General features: G+C 39.2%; 1 protein-coding gene across 1 annotated transcript in view; it reads right to left on the bottom strand.

The window, feature by feature from the left end:
- Window positions 1–328: 328 nt before the first annotated feature.
- Window positions 329–23,911, bottom strand: part of dnm3b (dynamin 3b) — a 32,097-nt gene continuing 8,514 nt past the window's right edge. The window contains exons 6-21 of the mRNA XM_047368302.1: window positions 23,809–23,907; window positions 23,494–23,654; window positions 23,015–23,157; window positions 22,690–22,825; window positions 20,626–20,693; window positions 20,224–20,362; window positions 19,958–20,044; window positions 19,364–19,434; window positions 19,099–19,153; window positions 16,665–16,778; window positions 12,503–12,612; window positions 10,985–11,099; window positions 9,903–10,067; window positions 6,577–6,809; window positions 6,290–6,463; window positions 329–3,009 (exon numbers count right to left, since the gene is read on the bottom strand). Coding sequence (XP_047224258.1) covers window positions 2,967–3,009; window positions 6,290–6,463; window positions 6,577–6,809; window positions 9,903–10,067; window positions 10,985–11,099; window positions 12,503–12,612; window positions 16,665–16,778; window positions 19,099–19,153; window positions 19,364–19,434; window positions 19,958–20,044; window positions 20,224–20,362; window positions 20,626–20,693; window positions 22,690–22,825; window positions 23,015–23,157; window positions 23,494–23,654; window positions 23,809–23,907 — 1,913 coding nt within the window. The 3' untranslated portion in view covers window positions 329–2,966. The remainder of the gene's footprint in view (window positions 3,010–6,289; window positions 6,464–6,576; window positions 6,810–9,902; window positions 10,068–10,984; window positions 11,100–12,502; window positions 12,613–16,664; window positions 16,779–19,098; window positions 19,154–19,363; window positions 19,435–19,957; window positions 20,045–20,223; window positions 20,363–20,625; window positions 20,694–22,689; window positions 22,826–23,014; window positions 23,158–23,493; window positions 23,655–23,808; window positions 23,908–23,911) is intronic.

The following is a 23,911-nucleotide window of genomic DNA, read 5'->3' as shown; positions in this document are numbered from 1 at the left end:
TCAAGAACATGCATTGTCCAGAGGATAGTGGATTTGTTGTAGCAGGTGTACAATAGTGCCTTCAACTCTAACACCACAGCTATAAGCAAACCGCAGGGGGTCCTGATGGTTACTTGTTTGATTGTTCCGGATGGCCAATAGGAGTCTCTCTGGGCCTTCATGATGTGAATGTCAGGGCAACAGGTCTGTTGTCACTGAGAACTAAACAGCTCAAGCTCGGTCAAATACACATTAGGTTGTGTTGGTCTATCACATCAAATCCCAATAAAATACAATAAAATCCTCCAAACCAACATCCTTACACAATAATCACTCTGTTGACAAGGAATGACATTATGAGGAAGAAGTTTATTGAGGAGCGATACAGACACAGGAAATAACATCTGGTGCATTTCCAAATTTAACATCATGTCCTCTGCTAAATAATTTTAGCCAATTGCATATCAACTGGAATCTTTATTGTATTTCTTTTCCCTTTTTTTAAACTTCACAATTCTCCTTCTGTGTTTAACTTTGGCAATAAAGAATTATCATCCATGCCGGTAAGGCAGTCTAAATTAGAGAGAGGAGAGAATATTATAAATACAGACATAGAGAACAATTAAAGCACTAGGATTCTTGATGAGGTCTTTAGAGTCCACTTGTACACTATGTCCTTATCATTACCTATATACATCGGAATACAGTTTAGGCTTACATACACAATAACAAAGTGACAGAGAAGCACTTGAACACTGACAATACAACCTCAAGCTCTGATGCAAATAGTGACGGACTGGGTTTCGAGTGGACCAACAAGTTGCCTAAAGAGGAGGGGATGTTTGTAATGGGTATAAACGCATGGGTCAGACCTGAGAAAAAGGCTAAATGGAAATATATCATGTTTTGGTTGTCTGTCTCTTTGTATGACCTCTTTGTTGGCCCAGTGAGGGACACCAACAACACCTGGAATAGACTCTAGCCCTCCTGTAGTCCTCTATGGATGCACTCTAAAAACAGCTAGGTTATTTCTTTAACAAGAATCTTGTGTTTATGTTGTACAGAAATTGGGTAGCTTCACCAAGCATAGGATCAAACATCAAGACCCATCTTTTTGAGTTAAGCAAGAGGCCTTATCAGTCTTTACAAACTAACTATACAACAACATGATCAGACTTCACTAAACCTCTTCCACAGGATGAAATAAGAAATGGTAAAATGGTAAAGTTATACTGTATAATAATCTTAATGTCAGTGGATGTGTTAATGCGTTTATTTCACCCTGAATGAGTTCTTTAGCCTCTTAGCTGCTAAGTAGATAGCACACGGTACTGCTAGCTATCATAAAGTTAATATAAACAGGCTAACAAGATATATTTATTTCTACTTTAACTTTTCTTACAATTGCATTTCAACATAATTTGTTTACGTTGTATTTATTTATTTATTAGGTATTTAACCAAAGATTCACTGATGAGAAAAAGATATATAATACTTCTATATAATGCTATATGCTGAGTTTGAATTTTGCCGTTCAAATTCAAATACTTGTCAATAAATGTTCAAGATTATTTAATATTGAATATTTAATCATTAGGTAAATAATTTTTATTACGTAATGATTAATTTCAGCACTTAAAATCAGTCAGAATTAAACTAAAAATAAAAACCTAGTATTTTATTTATTTTAATTCAAATACCACTTGGTAATCAAAGTAATTTTTTTCCTTTACACCTCACTCTTATGTAGCCTTGACTTTAAACATTAGCTGCTTTAACACATCTTGGGGTTAAACTAATGCTGGGTCAAACCCATATCCTACGTGTTAAATCAACTCAGTCCTGGACTGGTCCGTGTTTGACCCGGGACTGGATTAACAGAACAACCCAAATTGGGTTTAGTTTAACCAGGCAGTTTTTAGAGTGTGGATGGATGGAAAGTCACATGTTAAAAACGATGTCTTTTTCTGTTTTGTTAGTTTTAATCAGGTGAAAACTTCAGTTCCATCCATCTCGCCAGTCAGCATCTGAATGGGAGCTTGAGGCTGTCTGGGTCACAATTTGACCATGGATACAGCACAGGTGGGCACCTATGACGAGGTTAAATGTGTTATCGAGGCTGTTTTCCATATAGAGAATACTGAAGGTGCTCCTCAGCCTTGCTATGTGTGTATGACTGCTACTACAACACATGAACAACTCACAAAAGTCAAACACTGAATTTCGCCCCTGCGGGGTTTATGATTCATCATTAACAGCGAAAACAAACAGAACTAAAACACCAACAAACGTGCAGAGACAGCACATGCACACGTGTTCTCACACACACACACACATACACACGCACTTGCACATGTACAATGTATTATTCGCACAGAAAACGCTTATACACACTTATACTAAGATACAACTTCTGTTCCTATGAGAACATCAAGCTGATAATTAAGACTGGGGGGTGGGGGGGCATTATACAATAAATTAATACAATATCTAAATCAAACAGCCTACATATAGGCAAATTAATCCCTCCCCCGCAAACACACACACAAAACACAAGCACACACACTCTGCACACGCACACACACACTCCCATGCAATAAAAGCAGTGTATGTGGCATGCTGCATTTTGGAATGAGTAGGGCAGTATGATTGCTGTGAATATTTTGTTTTAATGTAGAAGCAGCAACTGGGGGTGCTGGCTGAATTGTAGGAGTGAGTGAGGGGTCAGGGTTTCAGGGTAGTGGACCTGCTAAGCAAACCTGGATCACAGGTGAGCAACAAGCGCACATATACATACACCACAAGACAGGTACTGTACTGTACATAAATATATGGATGTCTTCACCTGGCAAGAAACTGAGGTTCAAAGAGGTCAAAGACTTCAACATCTTCGCTAAGGAGAGACGAGGACAGCAGAGCCATGGCTAAGAACGGAGGGGTGGAGGGATGAGGGAAAGAGAAAGGGGTTTGAGGCACCCCTTAGGTGATTATGGTGGGGCTTGTCTTGTAGGAGATGGAGGTGGTCGCCGGCTGGGGAGTGATGATGTGTCGAGGAGCAGAATGGGTAAAGATTGAGAACAAAGGCAGACAGAGGAAGGCAGTTTTTAAACAAGTTTGGACAACATTTTATGTGATAAGACAAAGTAGATGTTTTTTTTAATAATAAATAACTAATAAGGCAAACATATTATATCTAAAACACATGGTTGCCAAACCACAACTAACATCAAAGTGAAAATTGCGCTTTTTACAGAATTGAACTTCACTTTAATAATAGCTGAGTTATTTCTTTAGCACACATGCTAGGTTTATGCTAGGATATAAGTTTGTAGTGTCTAGTTTTAGCCAAATATTGGGTCTAAAACCGTGACCCAGTTCGTCTGGGTAGAAAAGAGACTAGAAGGAGGCTCATTCTTCCTAGTTTGCCATTTTGAACTATACAACAACCTGATCAAATTTCACCAAACCTTTTCCACTTTTTACAGAAACTTATTTCCAGAAAATAATGCATGGTAAGAGAGTAGGATGATGCTGCATGATAATGTTAATGGGCCGTGTCCATCAGTTCCAACTAAACTATGAGTTTATTTAAAATAAGATTAGCCTGTTATAGTTAGCTCACACTAGTGCTAGCTGTGTCCAACATTTTATACAGCACTACATAGCGAGTATGACTTTCACTTTCAATATTTAATTGTTTGTCTATAAAAGTCTTTTTAGACATTTACTTTGGTGTCTTTATTTTTTTCTAAGAATTAAACAAAGTCTTAAAAACGTTCATTTTTGGCTGGAATATGACTCCCTGGTATCCAGGTTATTGGTCATTCTTTTCAACCAACTATATGGTAAGCATACCATTCTACTTTAACTAGAGCAGCACAAAGAATTCAGCTGCTGTCTGGAGCTTGACCAGCCCTGACTGCTTCCCAGATGATGGAAAACTCAAAACATTAGAACACTGAATGCTCCATAAGTGCTAATTGGAAGAACTGATAACACTCTTCAGTGTGGATGCTGTTATTGAGTAAAGAAGACACAAAGTCAGGGTTTTCAATATGAATAAGATGTCTTAAAATAATGTCTGAGAAAGCACAGAAATGGAATTATAAGGAAAGTACTTTATATGATATGTTAAGACATGTCTGTGGTTGAGTCAAGCAATGAGAGAGGGGGACTTTTAGCAGATAATAGGAACGCTTAATGTATTACAGCAAAGTTCCTCTATTTTGTTCTAAAAATTTCAAACTGTCTATTGTGGCAGAGGCTAGATTTGGAAATGTTAGCAGCTTTTTGGTGATTTTGAAGTTAAGGTAAGGATCTCTATTCACAAGAATGTGTACACAGAGACAGAGGTTTCAGTTATGCTAGCCCCAATACATTATATTAAAGACTTTAAACTGTAAACTTCCAAATCTTTGTATTTAAAAAAAATAGTCAACCTATTTGTACACATGAAGCATGATACCACCCCTGCTCTTCATATAAATAATCCATGTTCACTCACAGGAAGGACATAGACTATAAAAAACATTTTAATGCTGTTATGGTATCTACTTATGATTGTTAAAGAAAATCAGGATTAACCTGAAGTGCTGTTGGCAGGTCAAAGTTGAATAAGAATTGGCCACAAAATTCTGACTGGGGCATTTCTTAAAACTCTGTTTAATGTTTCTGAGTTTAAAACCAAACCCATTATTTAGGTTCAAATCCAGTTTTGGTGAGCCTGGCATCACATCTTTAAAGACGGCCTGTTCATCATAAAGTTAGTGTGTTTGCAATTTATTGTCACCAGGAATGCTTACTAAACATCCACTATATGCATTGGATCTTTACTCTTAGAATCTCTTAATTCATTTGCAGTTTTTCAGTTATTATTAATCTGAAAGAATGACATAAAAAGCTTAGAAAATGTGTAAATGTAAAGCGTTCTCGTTACCATAGAAACTACTGGCTACTCCAGCTGGCCTCAACAGCAAAGAGCGTAGGTGGATAATGGCAACAATGCTGAGAAGTCACTCACAAGATTACAATGAGCAGCACGTTCAAGAATAGATTATAATACAGCGAAGTGGGTTCCTGAGCATAGAAAGGAAGACCCATCCTCTAGTGAAATAGTAACAAAATCATCATCCCTGTACCTACAATATGGATTAATGGATCCATTAACTGAATAATGTATCTGGGGTTCCTTTAGTGAGTCAGGTCTTGCTTGAAGAACATTATGAAACTTAAAAGAAGACCTGAATCTCCTGAATAACTAAGATTGACATCTTTCCTTCATAAAGAGACACATTTGATGCTGACAGTTATAGGATTAATTGGCCTCATACTGTGAAAGAGTGATTCAGGCAACGTGACAAACACTGAGAGGCCATATCAGAGACTAGACCTTAATGCCAACATGAATCTTTGAATGTCCTAAAGAAAACTTTGGACAGAAACAAATGCTTTGAAATTTTAAAGGCTTACTGAAGGTATACTGAATGTGAATTGTAGTCAATGTGTAAAGGAATAGTTTAGGATTTTTGAAGTGAGGTTCTGTTATAATGATGTTAATCAGTTCATATATTACCTCCAGTAGATAACTTTCTTGGTATCTTCAATCAGATTAGATGGTCGGTGCATTTGCATTGGACATTTATTTACAAAGAAGCCAAATATTATTAATCAAAAGTACTTTACATGTCTATGTACTTCTGTGTAAATAACCTAGCCAATGCAAACATGACAACGTCATCTACATGAACTGTCATGATGGTTTTGTGTTTTCAGACGGTAGAAACCTGTTTTGGTCTTGACCACGTTCGGACTTCAGCCTCCAGGACAAATTAATCTGGATTTATACTGAATCAAGACACCAACAGTGTCATCTATTCTACTGTAGGTAAGATTTTACTTGTTGGTAACCTTTAAACAAAACCTTACCTAAACATTTCTGAACTATCAATTTAAATTTCCTTGTTTTGCACATCAGGCTGATTGTAAGGTGGTGAATAAACTGTTATATGTTTAACCAGTTTCAAAAGTTTGTGGTTTTGTTAATTTGACTGTAGCTTGTAAAATTGCAGGATACAAAGGATTATGGGTCATTGAGAGGTAACCACGACTTTAACCTTACTACTTTTTTAAATTAAGCCTTTGTACTGTCAACAATGCTCTTTGCTCTATAGGTTTTAATTGCAGCCATGATGTTGTCAGTAACACATACATTAATACATTTTACCTGCTCCAATTGAATAATTCTATAGAAACAGAATCAAACCCTTTTAATTAAATATTAAAGAGCTCTGAAGCTGATGACTGCCTTTACCTGGGGATGCTAGGAGGAGCTCTGTTGGGGCGGCTGGGTGCCTGAGGGCTATCAGCACTGTTATTGAAGGGTCCCAAAGGTCCTGGGCGGTTTGGTGGCGGTGGGGCCCCTCTGGGAGCCGGTCGCTGGCCTGAAGACATCCTTCTAGGGGCTGTAGGGCTGGGCGGAGGAGACCTGGACAGGATAATGAGGAAAGAAAACAGAAGTCAAAGTTTCTGTACCTTCTAAGGTCAGTATTGTTTTCATATCTTATATCCTTAGCCTGTTAAAGTTCATTTCCACCTTACCTGCGACCACCAGCTCCTCCCACCCAGGAGTTGTCAACAGGCGGAGGCATAGGGGTGGTGATAGTGGATGTAGAGATGTCACCTATGATGGCCAGGGCCTCTTTCAAGGCCTGGTGGGTCCTCAGCACCTCGTCCCTCCTCTGGGCCTGCTCCTGGGACTCATCCATCAGGGAGTTTTGGTCACCTGCAGAGTACAGGCATGCCAGGAGCTCTGCATTGATAAAGTCCTTCACCTGTTGACAAGACGAAACAGCAAAGACGAAAGAATTAGAACCGTAATAGTCCAGAACAGTGTAAGTTACTACCATTGGCATATATTTAATTTTCCTAGGGATCTCCCAATCCAGTCCTAACTATAAGTTCGATACGGGCATTTCTAAATGATCTGTATTGAGAGTTGCTGATAAAACTACATTTCTGATACTTGTTGGTACAGTCTGCAATTATGTCTGCCAGGACTCCAGCCAGACACGGCAACATGTTTTGTGATATCAATTTTTAACAGCCAAAGCCTATTTTTATGTAGACAGCTGGCAAAAACAGCATTATTGTTCATGTACCACTTGTTGAGTGAATCTGGATTTTCCTGCCAAGCTCTTATCAGCACTTTGGTCCGATCCAAACCACAAACGTGATAGAAATATAAGTAAAATTGACGCACAAAGGCAAATTCTAACACTACCTTTTATCCTGAATCTTGCCTACATAAGGGTAAAGTTCACTTAGAAAGAGAGATGATAGCAAAAGGACAGACAGCTATAGGGCGGCCAGAGTTAATACATTTTTATTTGAATAAAAGTGGGAGGCTGGATGTATACACTCTATTTTCAAAGTCAGGAAAGCTCTCTTTATATTATGATGCAACTCTGATATATGTCACCTAAGGGCCAGATTGATGTATGTGGTTTAATAATATGTTGGTTAGATAATATGTGGGTGTTGGGTCCATCCATTTTGGTCGCACATTTTGACACGCGCAGCTCAACAGACGTCGCAGCTCTGACGTCACTGGGAGCATAAACCGGCTGAGATGCAGAGTTTCGTTGCCATTTCCCGCCTGTCTCACAGGACAGCACAACGGAGGTGCATATCTGGAGAGACAAAAGCTCGCAGGCGAACTTTTGCTCCACAAGTCCATTCCCGGAAGAGCTTGAAAGCTGGAAATCTGTCTGATACGAGAAGATCAGAGGATTTATTCACCGAGAGAAGACCACACCGACACCCGGCGCAGGTGGAAACCCACAGAGGTTCTATGTCCAAGGAGATGCGTTTTGCCTCCTTGTGTAATGCAGTCGACTAACGGTTCATCTTTTCCCCTCCTGGACGGATGAGAAATTACCGGTTTTTTTTTCCCAATTTGATCACAGACGCGTGGTCCCCCTCCCCTCCTTTTCTTCAGATCTGATCCATCCTCAACCGGTGGAGAGCAGAAATCAACCTCAAAGTAATTTCGTTCTTTTCATATTAAACCAGATAGGTGCATTTAGAGGTCTGGGCAGGATGAGGCAGTTAAGGTGATGTAGAATCACCAGTAGTTAATCTAAGGTATTAACTTGTTGCATGCAATACCGATTAAATTATGTTATGCTGAGCTGTGTTTTGATTTGGTGAGCAAGCGCTGCTGAATTGTGCGTGGTTAATGTTTTGTCCGGCTGATCCCAAATCAGCCAGGAGTTAGAAGTTGGACTTTTAAAAGTTTTTCATTCAAAGCAACTGCGGTCTGGGCCTCGTCCGATCACTCTTTGTTCCAGTTTTATTGCTGGAGATTTTCCACTGAGTTCCCGCCTCAGAGTTTTATGACCCTTTGTCAAGATTTGGGGCGTTCAGCTGGTTGTGGCTAAAGGGGCGTGGCCCCACCATTTTATCAGCTGATTGCTGCAATTGAGACATCAACACAACAGGAGGACTTCTTTTTCCATTTAACCCAAATTACACATTTTGTCCATAAAGCGACTGGTTTGATCTTCATAGACACTAAATGTGCATAAATATTTTTCTTTTATTATTATTGTTAGGTAGCCATTTTTATTCCCTTTGTGTAGAATAGTGATTGTTAGTTAGGTGATGGTTTTGGACCAGAATAATGTTATATCAGGATTATTTGGCTTCAATAAATCTTCATATATATAATTAAGAGAAGCGTTTGTGTTTATTTCGTGCAAGAGAGATTTATCTGTCAAAACAAGGTCGAAGTTCCCCCACCTTCGGTGAAGTGGTTGAATAAACAGTGACAGTTGGTGGTTTTGGTTAATAATTTGTAATTATTAAAGAGCTTTGAGCCCATAATCACAACACCAGAGGATATCTCTGATTTCTATTTGTAAGTAATGATTTTTGGTTAAGAAATACGTTTTTTTCAAATTATGATTTTAAATTATAATTCTTGATGAATATTAATTAATCAATAATCATAATCCTTACATGGGGAAATATTTTCTAGATTAAATAAGGTTGCTGTGTGTACTGGTTTTACTTCTCTGGTCATTATAACTGATATGAAGAGGATAAAGATGTAGATGGAGGAGTTGCTGCATATTTATATGGTCTGCTGCAAGGTATCCTGTAAGTCTATTGGCTATACGTTTAATTCAGCCCTCTATCTGGACTTTTTGCCCTCTGGTATTCTGAGGGGTAGGTTGTTAAGTGGTGTTAGGGAACACATTTATTCTGCTATAGTTTCATTAATGAAGTTTGAACTTATAACGAAGATATATGGTCCAAATTTGTGTCACAGAGTTGAAACTGACATATGTGTTCATATTAATAATCAATGTGTCCAGCATGTGCCTCAAGTTTGGTTCTGTACCCCATTTTTTTGGTGCGCCCCTATAAACACTCAGTGGCACAACTCTGGGTGTGCCACCTGACCCCAGATCTGACTGCATATCACTTGATCTCCTGTTTTTAGCTGATTCTGATCTCTCTTAAGGAACTATACATTAACAGCGTGCAAACTATTTCTTTACCTGTCCTGCACAGACTTCTTTGAACAAAGACAATCTCACACCCTCTGTGACAGAGGAGACGCTGTAAAACATTTTTTTCCAAATTTAACAAACTATTATCAAGCTGTCTTTATCATCTTAAATTAGCAAGATTAGCGTTTGTAGCATTATTATCTGTAGATATCAGTCTTTTTCTGTATTTCCTAGAGAATGTAGAACCTTAACCTAAACTCTGAAATTTACTACTACCATGAGCTCAGATTTACTTTGGACTTACTAAAACAATTGGTAAAAGAATAGCATGACTTATTTTTGTTGCATTTCAGGAAAAGACTTCAGCTCTTTTGAAAATTTGTGTTTGTAAATAATTTTTTCTCTCACATTGTTGATCATCAGATGCATGATCGTCTTTGGGATGAGATCCCGGATGCACTTGTTGACAATAGCCATGTAGGAGTCCACCAGATTGCGGATGGTCTCCACCTTACGCTCCAGTTGAGGGTCCATGGAGAAGTTATCGGTCGTTGTGGTTGTCTCACTCTCAACCTGCAGGGGGAGAAAAAGTCTTTATTTTAAAGAAAAAAAATGATACTACAAAGGGCTTGTAGTTTATAAAAAAAGGACATGCAGTTGCATTTTTTAACTAAACTAAGTACTGCCATTTTTATCACCATGTGAGCACATGAACACATGAAGAGGAACACTGTTTCCTCTCTAAATACAACATCATACAAAATAAATTGCAGAAAATAGTACTGATCACAGAATTACTGTCTGATTTATTTATTATTTTTTCAAAAACCAGCAGACTCAATGGTTATTTCACATCATCAGTTGTATCTATGCTTCTGCTGCTGATATGATACATCTTCTGTAGGCAAACCTGCAGCTTCTTGAGTTGCACAATAGGAGAAATCTGTCAGTGTATTTAAGTACATATGACATTTTTCTTCCGCCGAAGACAATGAAAAGTTGTTTAAAGTGAGGCAAGCTCTTTTAAAGTCAACAATACAAGTCATCAATATTTAGTTTACTGTCTAATGATGTATAAATGTTGTTTCTGTCTGGCATTTCTGTGGCTAAATTACAGAACATGTGCCTAAAAGCAAACTATGATGTTCACAATAACTGGCTAATTGTGTTAATCTTGCTCTGTACATTGCCTTGCAAAAGTATGTGTACCCTTTCAACTTTTTTCACATTTTGTCAAGTTACAACCACAAACCTTGAATTATGTTATTGGAATTTGTATTTTCTTGCACTTTATCAAATTTCTATATATCAGTGTGATTTATTTCCTCTAAAGTTTATATCACGTTTGTTTTTGTTAGTGTGGAAATATTAGGCAACTTTACTGGCATATGTATCCATTCAATACTGCCTGAAAATCCAACCATGAGCTCAGATAAAGCAGCAGCTCTGACTTTGGGACATTCTCACTGAATCTGAGTGGCTTTACAAACCGTGGTGGTCTTCTCAGGGTAGACCCCAGCACGTAGGAGAGATGACTTCCAGCTGTCCACATCATCCTGGGAGTCACAGGCCAACTCCAAAGTGCGATTGTCTTTGTAGACATTCCTAAACAAAATTATGTGCTTATAATGAGGAATCTTTTTGTAAAGCATCCAGATGCTATAATATTACATAATATATCAGACTACATTAAGCATTGTAGTTTCTTCCATGTGATATAGCTTCCTGTTTGAGATTTAAGACATGCCAAACCAACATGTCCATAAGGAAAAGTCTTTCACAGAACATGCTGTGATAACTAGTGAAAGTTCAGAAATGAGATTAAACATTTTTACACCAATTCATAGTAAGAATGCTTCTGAATTTAAAGACCATCTGCTTGTTTTGTCTGTTAATTGTAATTATTCTTATTATCATCATCAGTCTATAATGGAAACGTTTCACCTCCTCTTCTAATGTTTAATACTTCCTTATTTAATTGAAACAGGTTTGTTGAAGGAGCTAAAAGCAGGGATGTCCTGGTCCAATCCCAGTTATTTGCTTGGGGTTTTGGTCAAGGTATTTTTAAGATATGTACCGCAGTTCCAGGCAAAACACAACTCCCGCTTCTTGTTGTTGATCTAGAGTCTGTGCTTATGTCAGCCACACTTCCAGTAACAGTGGCAGCTGCTCTTTACATGCCCCCTTTTTTTATTCCAGCCTGTTTTCATGCTCCCATTTTGTTGATCAATTAAAACAGGGTTTGGTAGAGCAACCCTTTGGGCATGACTGTATTGGCTGCTGTAGTTCTCTGTATGTTTTTTGATATGACCTGCGATTTGTTCTGGTCATATAGCTCTAACATATCTAGCTGTTCCGCCAGAGCTTCTTCCACAAATATTAAGACATTCAAATCAAAGTGCCAAGTAAAGCAATAGATCCCGTTTTTTAGTGCAAGAGTAACTAGAACTGCATTAAATTGAAGAGCCAAAAATTCTGGCAGTCAAAAAAGAGATTAAATATAATGTTAGCCAATCACAACAAACTAGCTGTACATGTCCAGTCTGATACATCTTTAGAAACAAATGATACAGCTATGTACGTTTTAGATGACCCACTGACAGAGATTACTTAACTGAGGTAATCATTGATGGAGCAGTAGATTGAGGATGACATGCAGAAACTCTGCCTAAGACCAAATATTCATCATTATCAAGAAAGACAGATACAAGAAGCTGCAGTATCATTAGTGAGTGAGTTAATTCACAATCATGACTCCAAATTAGACCATGTAAAGCTGAAGGAATGTTATTTACCTATATATAAACATGGCACTGATTTTAAACTAGTATCAGACTGAGAGTCAGTTCCATCAAGAGCCTTATCTTAAATGACTCCGATCGATATCAGAGTCAATAAATCCTGATCAGGTCATCATTACTTAAAACGTATTTGTCCTCATCAGTCTCAGTTTTATTTATCATCATTTGCAAAGATTAATCTACAAGCCAAAATCATGTGCAGCAGACCTGGACTCTGTGTTGAAGATGGAGAATATGTGCTTGCTGGACATGAAACTTTTCTCCACATCACGGACCTTCAGGTTGTCCAACGGTAGCATGTACTTCTTCTCCTTCTCCTGGGAGTGAGGCAAAAGGAGGACAGGGATGAGTTGAAAAAATAAATTAGTTTTTATTTTTGGTATGTTCATCATCTGTCGTGCAACCAACTGCAATGTGCGATGCTAGTAAAAAAAAAAAGGTGAATGCAAGTAAGAGAGATTGGGGGCAGGCAGAAAGAGTGAGGGGGTGATGTAAAGGGAGGAGGAATGGGGGAGAAATGAGAGTGGGAGGTAAGGCAGGAGCAGAGAAGGGAAAAGGGAGGATGAGAGCACATGTGGAAGTCATTACAGTTTTGGTCAGGATGCAGTCGTTCTTCACAGTGCGTTTATATGCAGAAAGACGCTGGTAGCGAAAGCCAGAGGAGAGTCTGGTTGGGGTACGTGGGGAGGGGGTGGTCGCTGATAGGTAAAGGTCCCGGCTGTTCAGATAAAGCCAAGCTCAAACTGGTTGACGCTGCTGAGGCCTGGGCTCAAACAGATAAAAAGAGGAGATCCTTACCCTTCAGTTTACACTTCATCCTGGCCCACGCTTCTTAACTCTGCCTGTCTGTTTTCTTTTATCTCAGCCCCTCAATATTTTCTCAATATTTTTTCTTTCCATTCCAAAGGGGCCCACTTCCTGCCTGATCTTTTTTTTTTTTGCTTTTTTATTTTGTTCGAGGGAGGGAGAGAGAGCGAGCGAGAGAGATTAAATGACAGCCTGGCGTTAAAACTCAACATCTGGTAGTGCTTACCAGCACACAGAGAAGCAGGGAAAGGAGGGAGAAGTTAAAGGGACAGCGGGGTGAACGAGGTGGAGAGGCCGAGAAGAACAAGAAGAAGAGACAGTGAGGCAGATTCAGAAAAAGATTCACAAAAGAAAGCACAACACTGGAAAGTTGAGGTTTACAGTCACATGTAAGATTTGGAGGACATGGAGGAAGAACTCTACGTTGATTTCAGGGTTGGATTTCCCAAGGGGTCACCATGGCCCTTATATGGTCAACCGGGACCCCTCCTTCTTCCTCTCCCTTTCTTACCCCCCCTCCCTCCTGAGCATTTCTCTTTCCCTCATTTTTGTAATATCCCCTCCCTGAACGCGCAGCCAGTGTGTTCCAGTCATCTTAGCGAATGTGCCACGTCAAGGCTGGATACTCTTCATGGCCGGCATGACCTGAAACGGACCAGTCCAGGACGCCCAATCTAAACAAATAAACAGGAGAGGGGGGGCTTCCAGAAAACCAGAGGCAGCAGACACGGATGAGGCGTACCGCTGCGTTTTGATAGGGTTTTTGGGGATCCTTTGCCACAGGAGCGGAAAGAGGGGGCGGCAGGGAGGGCGCCGACTGCAGAGCTGTCCCACGAGCATCTGGAATGGCAGCGCACAAGGCCTGGTTCTCCACTCCGGCTCCGTCCACCCAGTGTTCAGACTACCTGTTCATTGTCATACTGGTGTACAGTAGTCTGCACATTGGTTAGACTGGGCATGGACCCTCTTCTATCAGTCTTTCTTTCTGTGTGTCTCACTGTTTCTCAAAATGTGCACTGTTTTAGTCTGTCTGCGGTTTCAACCTCGTTCTTTCTGGACTTTGTCCAAAGAGCACTCTAACACTCACTCGCTTCCTGCTCGCTTCTACTTTGTGGAATAAACTTGTACCACCAGTTTCTTCACCACTAACGTCGAATCTGGCTATGTGCTTGAAGGCATACCTTAGTCTCAAATCAATGCTCCACGCATTAAAAGGCAAGTTCACATAAATCATGGCATGAATGAGCAAGCATGCAGGCTGCTGTGTGCTCTGAAGATGATGTGGTCCTCTGTAAGGGAGGGGAAGATGGGCAAATGCGGCTGCAAAGCATTGAGTGTGGGCCAAAGAGCTAGGGACCAATCAATCAAGTGGGGTTTAAGAGTACAGTGAGACACCCCCAGTGAAGGTATTTCTGTGGGTGGCCTAAGCAAGGAGAGCGCACTGATATATGCTGGGTATTACAAGCAAAAAACACTACAAAAACCAAAAATAATAAATGCAAACTCATACAAAGCAGTAAAGTTAAAACTAATCAGACTTTTAGTTAAGAACTAGAACTGTTGCTGCAGAAGTCATAAGTTGCACTTATAGTAAAGAGGATCAAAGCAGTGCCTCTGCTCCATGAAGCGTTGGAGGACGTTAGCGTGAAGTATGTTGATATCTAACGGAAGGTTCTCTCTTCACTTAAATGCTAAACACTTGTGTTGAAAATGTTCCGGCCAAAAATGCAAGAAGTTCCAAAGGAACTGCCGGCCGCATTAATACAGGGAGGAGGAAGGGTGCATCAGTGTACGTGCACATGTATGCAACCATAGAAAGTTCAAGAGAGTGTAAAACAGAAATACACAAGGCGAAGTTAGCAGAGTCTGTAATTACCAACATTACCGCACTAACGTCTCGGATGGCAATCTGTGCAGCCCTCATGTGCCGTCTGAGGGCCGACTGGGCTGTCAGGTATTTTGAGTGACTGTGAGAGGGAACATTTGGTTTGGATTGGGAATGCTCCAAATTTAGTGAAGAAGAAGTGAATGCCTAAACTCCCAGTGGAAGGAGGTGGGGAGCAAAGAAAACCAGAACAGAAGGGAAAATCCAAAACAAAAGAGAAGGCGCACAAGGCTAATATTATTTCTGTGAGGATACCTTCAAAAACAATAGAAATTGATTTTTATTTTATTGATAATCAAAACTGCAGACACAGCTTTTTGTTCAAAAACTGTTTACAGAGTACCTCCCCCAAAAATTGATAATGGCCAGCAACTAATTCAGGTCTCCTGAGCAACAATTCAACATTACAATCCGCTGGCTGATGGAGCTGCCATGTGTCTGCCTATCTACACTTGCTGTGCAGAATGTCCTCCAACCTGTACAGCAGGCACAGACAGGCAGAGAGATGTCAGCCTGCCAAAAAGACACCAGCATGTCTGACCAAATGCTGCATCCTGTTGATGTAAATGGTGGAGTGCTTTAACTGCTAAAGCAGTGTGCTGTTGTTGGTCGTTCTAAAAATAAAAAATGCTTAAAAACAGTGATATAAGTCATGTACCCAATATGGTGATTGTTAAAATATGTTTTTAACTTAAAAAATGTACAATGCAATAGATTTTTAAAAAAGCTGATTATTTTTCTTCAAGTACTTCCTGTGCCCATTTCTGGTGCTTTTCAGCTCAAAATCTGATTATGGGTCTTTGATGATTTCAAGCAAGATGCCAGCTTTTAAGAGACTAATAATAACTACTAATTTTGTGGTTAACATGATAGATGGATGTATTTTCTATGGTGTCTCTTGCGGAGATGCCTGACATCTTAAAATGATTCTAACCTCAAAACATCATAGTAGTTTATGTGAACCCTATTTAATGAAACTTTAAACTGACAGCAGTTTTCATTTTGTGATCATTTGCACAGATTAAGGATGGAGGCAGTGTGCCACTAATAATCTTCCTGTGTAAAATAAGTAATGAGCAGATTAAAAATCAATAAAATAGTTTTTCACATAAACTGCTACAATATCTTTGCTTTTTACAGTTTTTTACTTTTGAATCAGGTAGTTACACTAAATTGAAATACTTCACATGTTCCGTTCACAGTATGCATTTCACACAGATGGATTTTTTTCTTACACCTTTCCTATGTAAATAATCTTCAGCTTCTGTGTAAATAACCGTCCAATCCAAACATAACGGCATTTGTAAAGCAGCACTTTCTGAGATTGGAGTTTTTCTGAAGACACTAGAGGTCCACTTTGGTCTTTGGTCCATTAGCATCGGCCTCCATGACTGGCTCATCTAAATTCTTACTAAATGAAGACTCTAAGAGAGTTATCTGCAGCAAGGGAGATATCAACTGCTAAAACATTTTAACAGAACCTCACTTCTACGTTTTCTGGGGTTAGGAACATGCTGATTGTAATAGATTTATTTTAAGACATTTTAGTTTGATGACAACAAATGTAGGAGTGAACCGCCATAAAGACAAGCTCTATTTCCTTGCGCTGAATTTACCTATGTGCAATAGACTAATACTGTAACATATGAAAACTGAAGGTGGCTGCTTCAAACGTACCTCATCATCCTTGAACCAGGACAGGCTCTCAGCAGTCAACACAAACCAGTACTCCTTGGCTCCTCCTTTGATGATGCTAATGTTGTTGATGGTCAGCCAGCCTTTACGGATGACCTAAGATGGAAGGAAAAGCCAAGTGTGTGACTAAAATACAAATCAATAATGCAGCAAGAGACGTTCACAATAAAAATCTTCATCGGAAACATCAAATCAACACAACACACAGTTACACTTTGATTATGTAATCTGAGCAAAGGGACGAAATGTGTAGAAAGGTTAAGTTGAGTGTGACACTGTTTCTCATTCAGAGCCGAGCATAGGCCGTGTGTCGGGGCAATCTAACACAGGGAGCTGTGTTCACAGGATGATGCATGTTAGGCATGTTTAGTGCTTCAAACCCATGATAAAGTGTGCATGTCTCTTCAGTGTTAGGTTTATTAGCTGGACAAGCCCTACACAACCAGACCCGTGGGTCCAGTGCCAAGGGATTACTGGGTTAGATTACTGTCAGACCTGCACCGCCTAAGACTAAGACTGACCCATATCCTAATAAAATCTCTTTCTCGTGGCTGCAAATGGTGAAGCTGAACAAGAAGAAGCTAAACAAGAAAAGATAAAAAATAGTGAATCTTATGGTGGGTGTAACTGGTGTTAGGAGAGTAAGAATGGTGAGATTAAACTACAGCTTCTTTTTTTAGTGTAAGGTAATGAAAACGTTTCTGCCCCACACCAGTCAGTTAGCATCCTTAACATGTTATGGAGGAAAATGGCAGCAGTGCTGGAGAGCACCACACACTGGGAAGGAGCAGAACTGCAGGCACAGATGACATTGCAAGCCATGACCCACAATGAGTGATACTCACCAACAGACACCCTTGAGAGGGTAGCTGAGATTCTCACTAAGGGATGGGGATGAAATGCAAGGTGGCACCTCTATGACAAAGGGAAGGTTCAAACAAAGGGAAATGTCTCAACAACAACACCAGGTATGATGATGGCCAAAAGAGTGATACTTAACAAAGAAAAAATCCCAATGTTCACTAGAGATGCACTGATTGTTGTGACAGAATTGTTTTTGATTTTTTTAAAACTCTGATCTCCCGATTTTGATTATCGCCAATTCTTTTTAAGAACTACCAAAAATAATAAGAAAAAGACTTGTTGTGCTTTCTACATGAATTAAACGGATTTAACAATAAAATGTTAAAATAAAATAAAAATTTTACGAAACAGTCCAAAGATACAGAGCTGTCTCTCTGCATCACAGAAAATCTACAAATACAGTTGACTCCTCTAGGCTGTGCAACAGATGTATCTTTAATTAAAACCAACTAAAATTAAATCTTGTTCACACCTCTCCAAAACAGATTACTTACTAACTTGTATTTCTCCACACTTGAAAATATAACCCCTATCACAAGGTTTTCAGTCTCTTTTTTCAGGAACATCCTTTTAAAATAAATATCAATTGTGTCCAATATAATAATGAGAGAAAAAAGCTCTGATTTGCAGTTATGTATTAGATTCTGTACAGGAGCTTTAAGAAGCCTTTCTATGACTGATCACTTATTTACATCAGTATCAGAGACAGTATCAACCAATACTGGAAGGAGAGAGCAGTCAGCGTTACACAGCTCTGCAGTTCTAAAGGAATAATATCAGATAAGATTACTGAGTTATCTTATATTTATACTAGCAATCAGCATGAGTAGTTAACATTACTGAGGTTGTATTCACGGTAAAGTAAGTAGACCCTTACTTCCTAATCCTGACTGATAGAAAGACAAGATTGGATTTATCAAAAGGAAAAAGTGACCAATCAGGTTTGCTATAATGCATTCAGCTTTCTGTTATTAGCTGATGTCTCCCTCCTTGTTGCAGCAGCCTGAATGAACAGCCGATATGCCTCTGTAGAAAATGCATCTTCCTTTCTGGAAGCTTCTTACAGCTTTTGGGCTTCTTCTGATATTTTAAACACCACTCTGATACTTAGAAACGGGTAACTGTGTCTTTTCCTTGCACTAACAGATACCACGCATTACAGCGTTTTTGTCAGTGCAACCAGGTAGTGACGATGCTTGCATCACCGATCAGGCCGGTCAAGCGAAATATCAGAAGCTGATTTCTCAGTACATCTCTACTGTTAAAAATTGGTGACTAGTTGAAACATTAAAGCACGAAGAACAAATAATAATTAATATAAATTATATTTTCTTGTAGAAACTTATTGGAGTGAAATGAATAGATCATAAATGTGATCCTATACAAAACATTAACTGAAATGAAGCAGAGCATTTTTGCGAATGTGTTTCAGCTCAATGGTTTCTATTTTTCTGCGCAGCAACCATCTCCAAGCTGTGTGGGTGTCCACAACAGCTTTGACCTCATGCATTGCCGTTTGTATTGTGACACACGAGATATAGAAAACGCTCACCTGATTTCCTGCTGAACTCTGGCTCTTATTAGTTTGACTGCTCCTCTGCTGAGCGCTGCGGTGGAGAAACAACACAGAGACAGAGACAGAGGCAGGACCATGGAGATGAAAAGGTGACCAGAACAACAGAAAAATAAGAAGAAAGTAAGGGGCAATGGGTGGCAACAGGGCAATGAGGAGCAAATGTAACTAAAATGTAATTTTAGTTATTCTGTAAGAAGGATAGTTAACATGTTGAATCAAAGTGAAATGGTTTAATCTTTACCTTGCAAAGCCAATGAAATCCTCATGATTTGTGTTTATGTAAGAGAGCTGCAGATCAATCAATAGCAGAACCTGAAACGACACACAAGATATATATTATGACATTACTGAAGACAGATAAAAAGCTTTAAAGCTGTTCTGCACAAAGCATGGGCTGCCACACCCAGTGCCAGTGATGGGATATGGAGAATAGAGTAGCACTGTGCTACTGAATGTGATCCATTCAGTATGAATGCTTGTTTTTTTCTGTTTTGAAAAAGGCAAAAAAATATTTGTTTTTAAATGTTCTTGTAAATACCATGATATAATGAACCTGTGGTATTTTTAATTCTGCTACATGCCTTTATACAGCTGCGAGACACAATGTCGTTGCAACTAGTTCTGTGCTAAGCTAAGCTAACCTGCAGCTTATTTGATCAGATATCAACCTTTTACTGTAGCTTTAAGTAAGATGTGTTTCTAAAAAGTAAGTAGATCACTATAGATGCAATTCTTTCCATCGCTAATTCATTTGTAAGAGTATCTGGTAACCTTTTAACTGGTATGTTAATTGTAATCTGTGATAAATATTGCATGAACACTAAGCTGTTTTTACCTGGTCCTTGGCGCGACTCTCTCTGTCTCGGATGTGAGAAGTGACGATCCTCTCAGTTTCCTCACGCAGCCTCGGGAAGCATTCCAACTGGAAATAAAACACAGCATTTCAGCACACCCACAGATGGAAATGTAAAATATACTTATGGAATCTGGCATTTTCATTTGTGCCAATCTTTTTTATTCCGCTGCTTTATGATTTGAACCCACTAAATGAAGCTTGCATGTTACAGCAGCCCCATAAAGGCCATGAGTAACAGGGGCTACCTTGTTGGAGCACTGGCGCACGGTGTTGATCAGCTCCTGGATGACCATGTCGACACACTTGACGGATGGCTCCTTCAGCTTCACAATCTGCTTCTTCACAATAGCCTCAAATGCCATGTCAGGGGTGAAAAGCCCAGTTCTGGAGAGAAAAAAGAGATGATATGATTGTACGTTTGTCGCATAGTTTCTCATTAGTGTATGAATGATCTCACACACAGTGGTAGCAACTCTTGCAGCAACAATGTTTTATTTATTATTGAGAGATCTTTTCTTCATTTTGTGTTGCTAACAAGCAGATGGTGGCTTCCTAAAACTGATGAACATGCTAAGCGTTGATACTATGGGACAGAATTTAAAAACAAATAAAAGATAGAAAGTAATATATTGTACAGAAACTCCTACCTGATACCATGAATGTTCTTGATGGCATAACTGATCTCACGCCGCATCTCCTTGTCATCACACTCCATCTGCAGCAGAGAACAGAGAGCAGGATCCATGATGAAAGCAGAAAGCAGGAGAGTAAAAATGGACTAATTATCTCAAAAACTGGATATAAAGTACTTGTTCTGTTTTCTTTTACACACATTAATAAATATTTTATATTTATCTATAGAGGTCTAAAGAAGAATTCTTAATCATACATTTATTCTGCAAAGCCTTTTTTATTAGAACTGCAAAAAAATAAATAAAAGCCAAAATAATTTATTTTCCCACATTGCAGTTTTTTTATAAGTCAGGAACTCATCAGGTGTTAATTTTTCATAAACATAAAATAATTAGCCCCATGTATTTGGTCTAAAGCTGCAGCAAATGACACGGGCTTGTCTATTTTTTAAGGAAAATACAAAAATATAAATGAAATTAACCTTTAGGGACTTTGAATAAATATCTACTGTAGGATTAAATGTAGCATCCTCCACATTTGTTACCCTGGTAGAGACAGTAAAGACGTATAAAAAGCCTTAAAGTACATGAATCTTTTCTTGCAGTAAAATAATTTGAAACTGAGTTTTTAAATCCTTCCTCTAATTTGAGTCATTTTGTTCAGTAGGAGACAAATCCTATGTTAAGTAATATTTGCTATATTTATTTGTAGCCCTGCCCTCAACACTTTCAGAACCTTATTTTACTAATAGGACAGCACTTAGCCCTCCTCTATAACATTTCAAGGTTGGAGCATACATGGTATATAGAGGCGAAGTAGGAAGACTAGTCACCTTGCAATCAGAAGGTTGTGGGTTCAATTCCAGCTCCCTCCTGCCATATGTCAAGGTGCCCCTGGGCAAGGCACTTAACCTCAAGTTGCCTATGTATATGCGTGTATGTTAGCGTTAGTGAGTGCGATTGGGTGAATGTGGCTCTAGTGTAAAGCACTTTGAGCGGTCTGTATGACTGGAAAATCACTATATAAGTTCAGTCCATTTACCATTTATAACCACTCTAGACTATCCAGAGTCCTGGCTCCTCTCTTAGGCTTGCTTCACCTCTGTTTCCCCACCGTTTTCTATAGGATTTAGGTCTGCAGACTGAGATGGCCATTATAGATGGCCTGTTGAAACATTTTTGTGTTTATTTGGATAATGATCCAAATAAAAGACACAGTGGCAACTCATTTCCAGTTTACTGGCAGAGCTCAGGGCTGCACGGTGTATCAGTGTTGTCTTGTTGCCTTGCAGATAGAAGGTCCTGGGTCTATCTGCTGGTCTGAGGTCTGAGTTCACATGTTCTCCCTGTGCATGTATGGATTCTCTCCGGGTACTCCAGCTTCCTCTCACAGTCAAAAAAAAAACAAGCCTACTGCATCACAGATCCACCAACATACTTAACATTGTACATAGGATGCTTTCCCACAAATTCATCCTTTGTGTTTTATCAATAGCTAACCTGGACTGATTCTTGCCACAAAGCTCTGTAATAGTCTCATCTGACCAAAGCACACTGTTTCAGTTAAAGTCCCAGCAGAGTTTAGCAAAGTCTACATGTTTAGTTGTGTGATGGTATGGCAGAAAAGGTGTTCTTGGGCATCATTCCCTAAACAACCAGTTGGTTTGTATATCTGGTATGGAGACCAAGATGTCAATCTCTGCTGCAGTTCTCTAACAGTGAACTTTTAAATGTTTTTCCCTCCTTTCTCATCCTGCTCACTGTGCATTTGGGGAAGCTAAACTATAGGTCATTTAACTTTATTTGTTCAAAACAAGCAAAATGCTTCAGTTACTTCTTGTAGTGATTGTTAGGGATGCCAATAAGATTATGATGAACCATTATAACCCACTGAACAAATGTACTCAAATTAGAGGTTAGATTAAATAAAAATCCAAAAACTAATTATATTACACTGCTGGAATTAAATATAAATTTACTGTGTTTTTGCACATCTTTAACAGGGGTGTCAGTAACTGTGGCTATCCTATTTTTTTGACTTCATCATACAGTCTTCAGTTTTTATACACGGTAGTTCACCTTGACGAGTTCAAAAGGAAAGCGCTCGTGAAAGATGCGATTGATTTTTGCACCACCAGACAGCTCCACCGTGTCCACCTGATCCCCTGAACCCTCAATCCTCTTCTCAAAGTCTACAGAGAACTGTTGCACCATTCTGAAATGCAATAAATATACAACAAAATACTTATATCAGCCATTTAAAGCAAGCTCTGGTTTCTGGCAACCCAAAATGTTAGCTGATGAAGAATGGCAGCAAAATAAGACATAGAGAAATTCCTTTCTCATAGTCTTTTGTCAACAACATCTCATGTTGCTTCTGCTGTGGGAAAAATGCTATACTGACTGCAACAGCTGCTTGGTTTTGCGAGACGGGTCATCAGGCCGATATCCCCTGTATTCTTCTGCCTCTTTGTCTAGAGCCAACAGCTGGGCCTGCAGCTTGCTGCGGAAAGCTGGCAGGGTGTCCCGAATGTGGTTGGTCAGTTGCTAAGAAGATGCAAACCAACATGACACAAATCAAATACAAAATAAATCACTGATTAAAGTTTACATCACTGGCATTCTATATATCTGGAATAATTTATTGTATCTAAATTACATACCACTTTAATGAAATAAGATCCAAAAGCAATTCAGAGAAAATCTGGAATTCTGTGAAATCATGAATTATTTGTAACTGGACCAGATAGACAGCCTTAGCCTTGTAAAATCTATATAAATTTGCTGTAGTGATGGAGGCAAAAGAACAAAAAAGTAGGCCACCCTCTTATTAATTATGCAAAGTGCACTGTGGGATAGCACACAGGGTAAATCTATCATCACCTGGTTGAGCAGTTGCTGCAGGCGAGGGGTGCCCATTTTATCAGCGATGTGCCTGTACCCTGGGTGGGACAGGAAAAACTTCCTCTCAGCCTCTAAAGCTGCCTTAATGTCTTTCTTGCCATCAATGTCCTTCTGACTGCGGTTCACCACGCCAATGTACCCTGGAAAAAGCAGGTAAAGTTGTAAACTGAGCAAAATAATGTAATCAAAATGCTCTGATAAATTAAGTTAAAAGCTAAAAAATAAAACCATGAGAGCAGGAAATCCTGCTTTATCCTGCTGGGTCATTTTTTTATTCTAAGTAAAAATGTGCACCTCTTCGAAGTGGCAGCAGTTTGTTCTCCAGAACATCTCGGGCATCTGTTCCCTCGTCCATCAAATCCAGTTTGGTAATCACTCCAATCGTCCTTAGACCTTG

The sequence above is a fragment of the Girardinichthys multiradiatus genome, chromosome 6 (genome assembly GCF_021462225.1).
Source record: "Girardinichthys multiradiatus isolate DD_20200921_A chromosome 6, DD_fGirMul_XY1, whole genome shotgun sequence".
In the NCBI taxonomy this organism is placed as follows: Eukaryota; Metazoa; Chordata; class Actinopteri; order Cyprinodontiformes; family Goodeidae; genus Girardinichthys; species Girardinichthys multiradiatus.
This window is presented reverse-complemented; position numbering and strand designations above follow the sequence as displayed.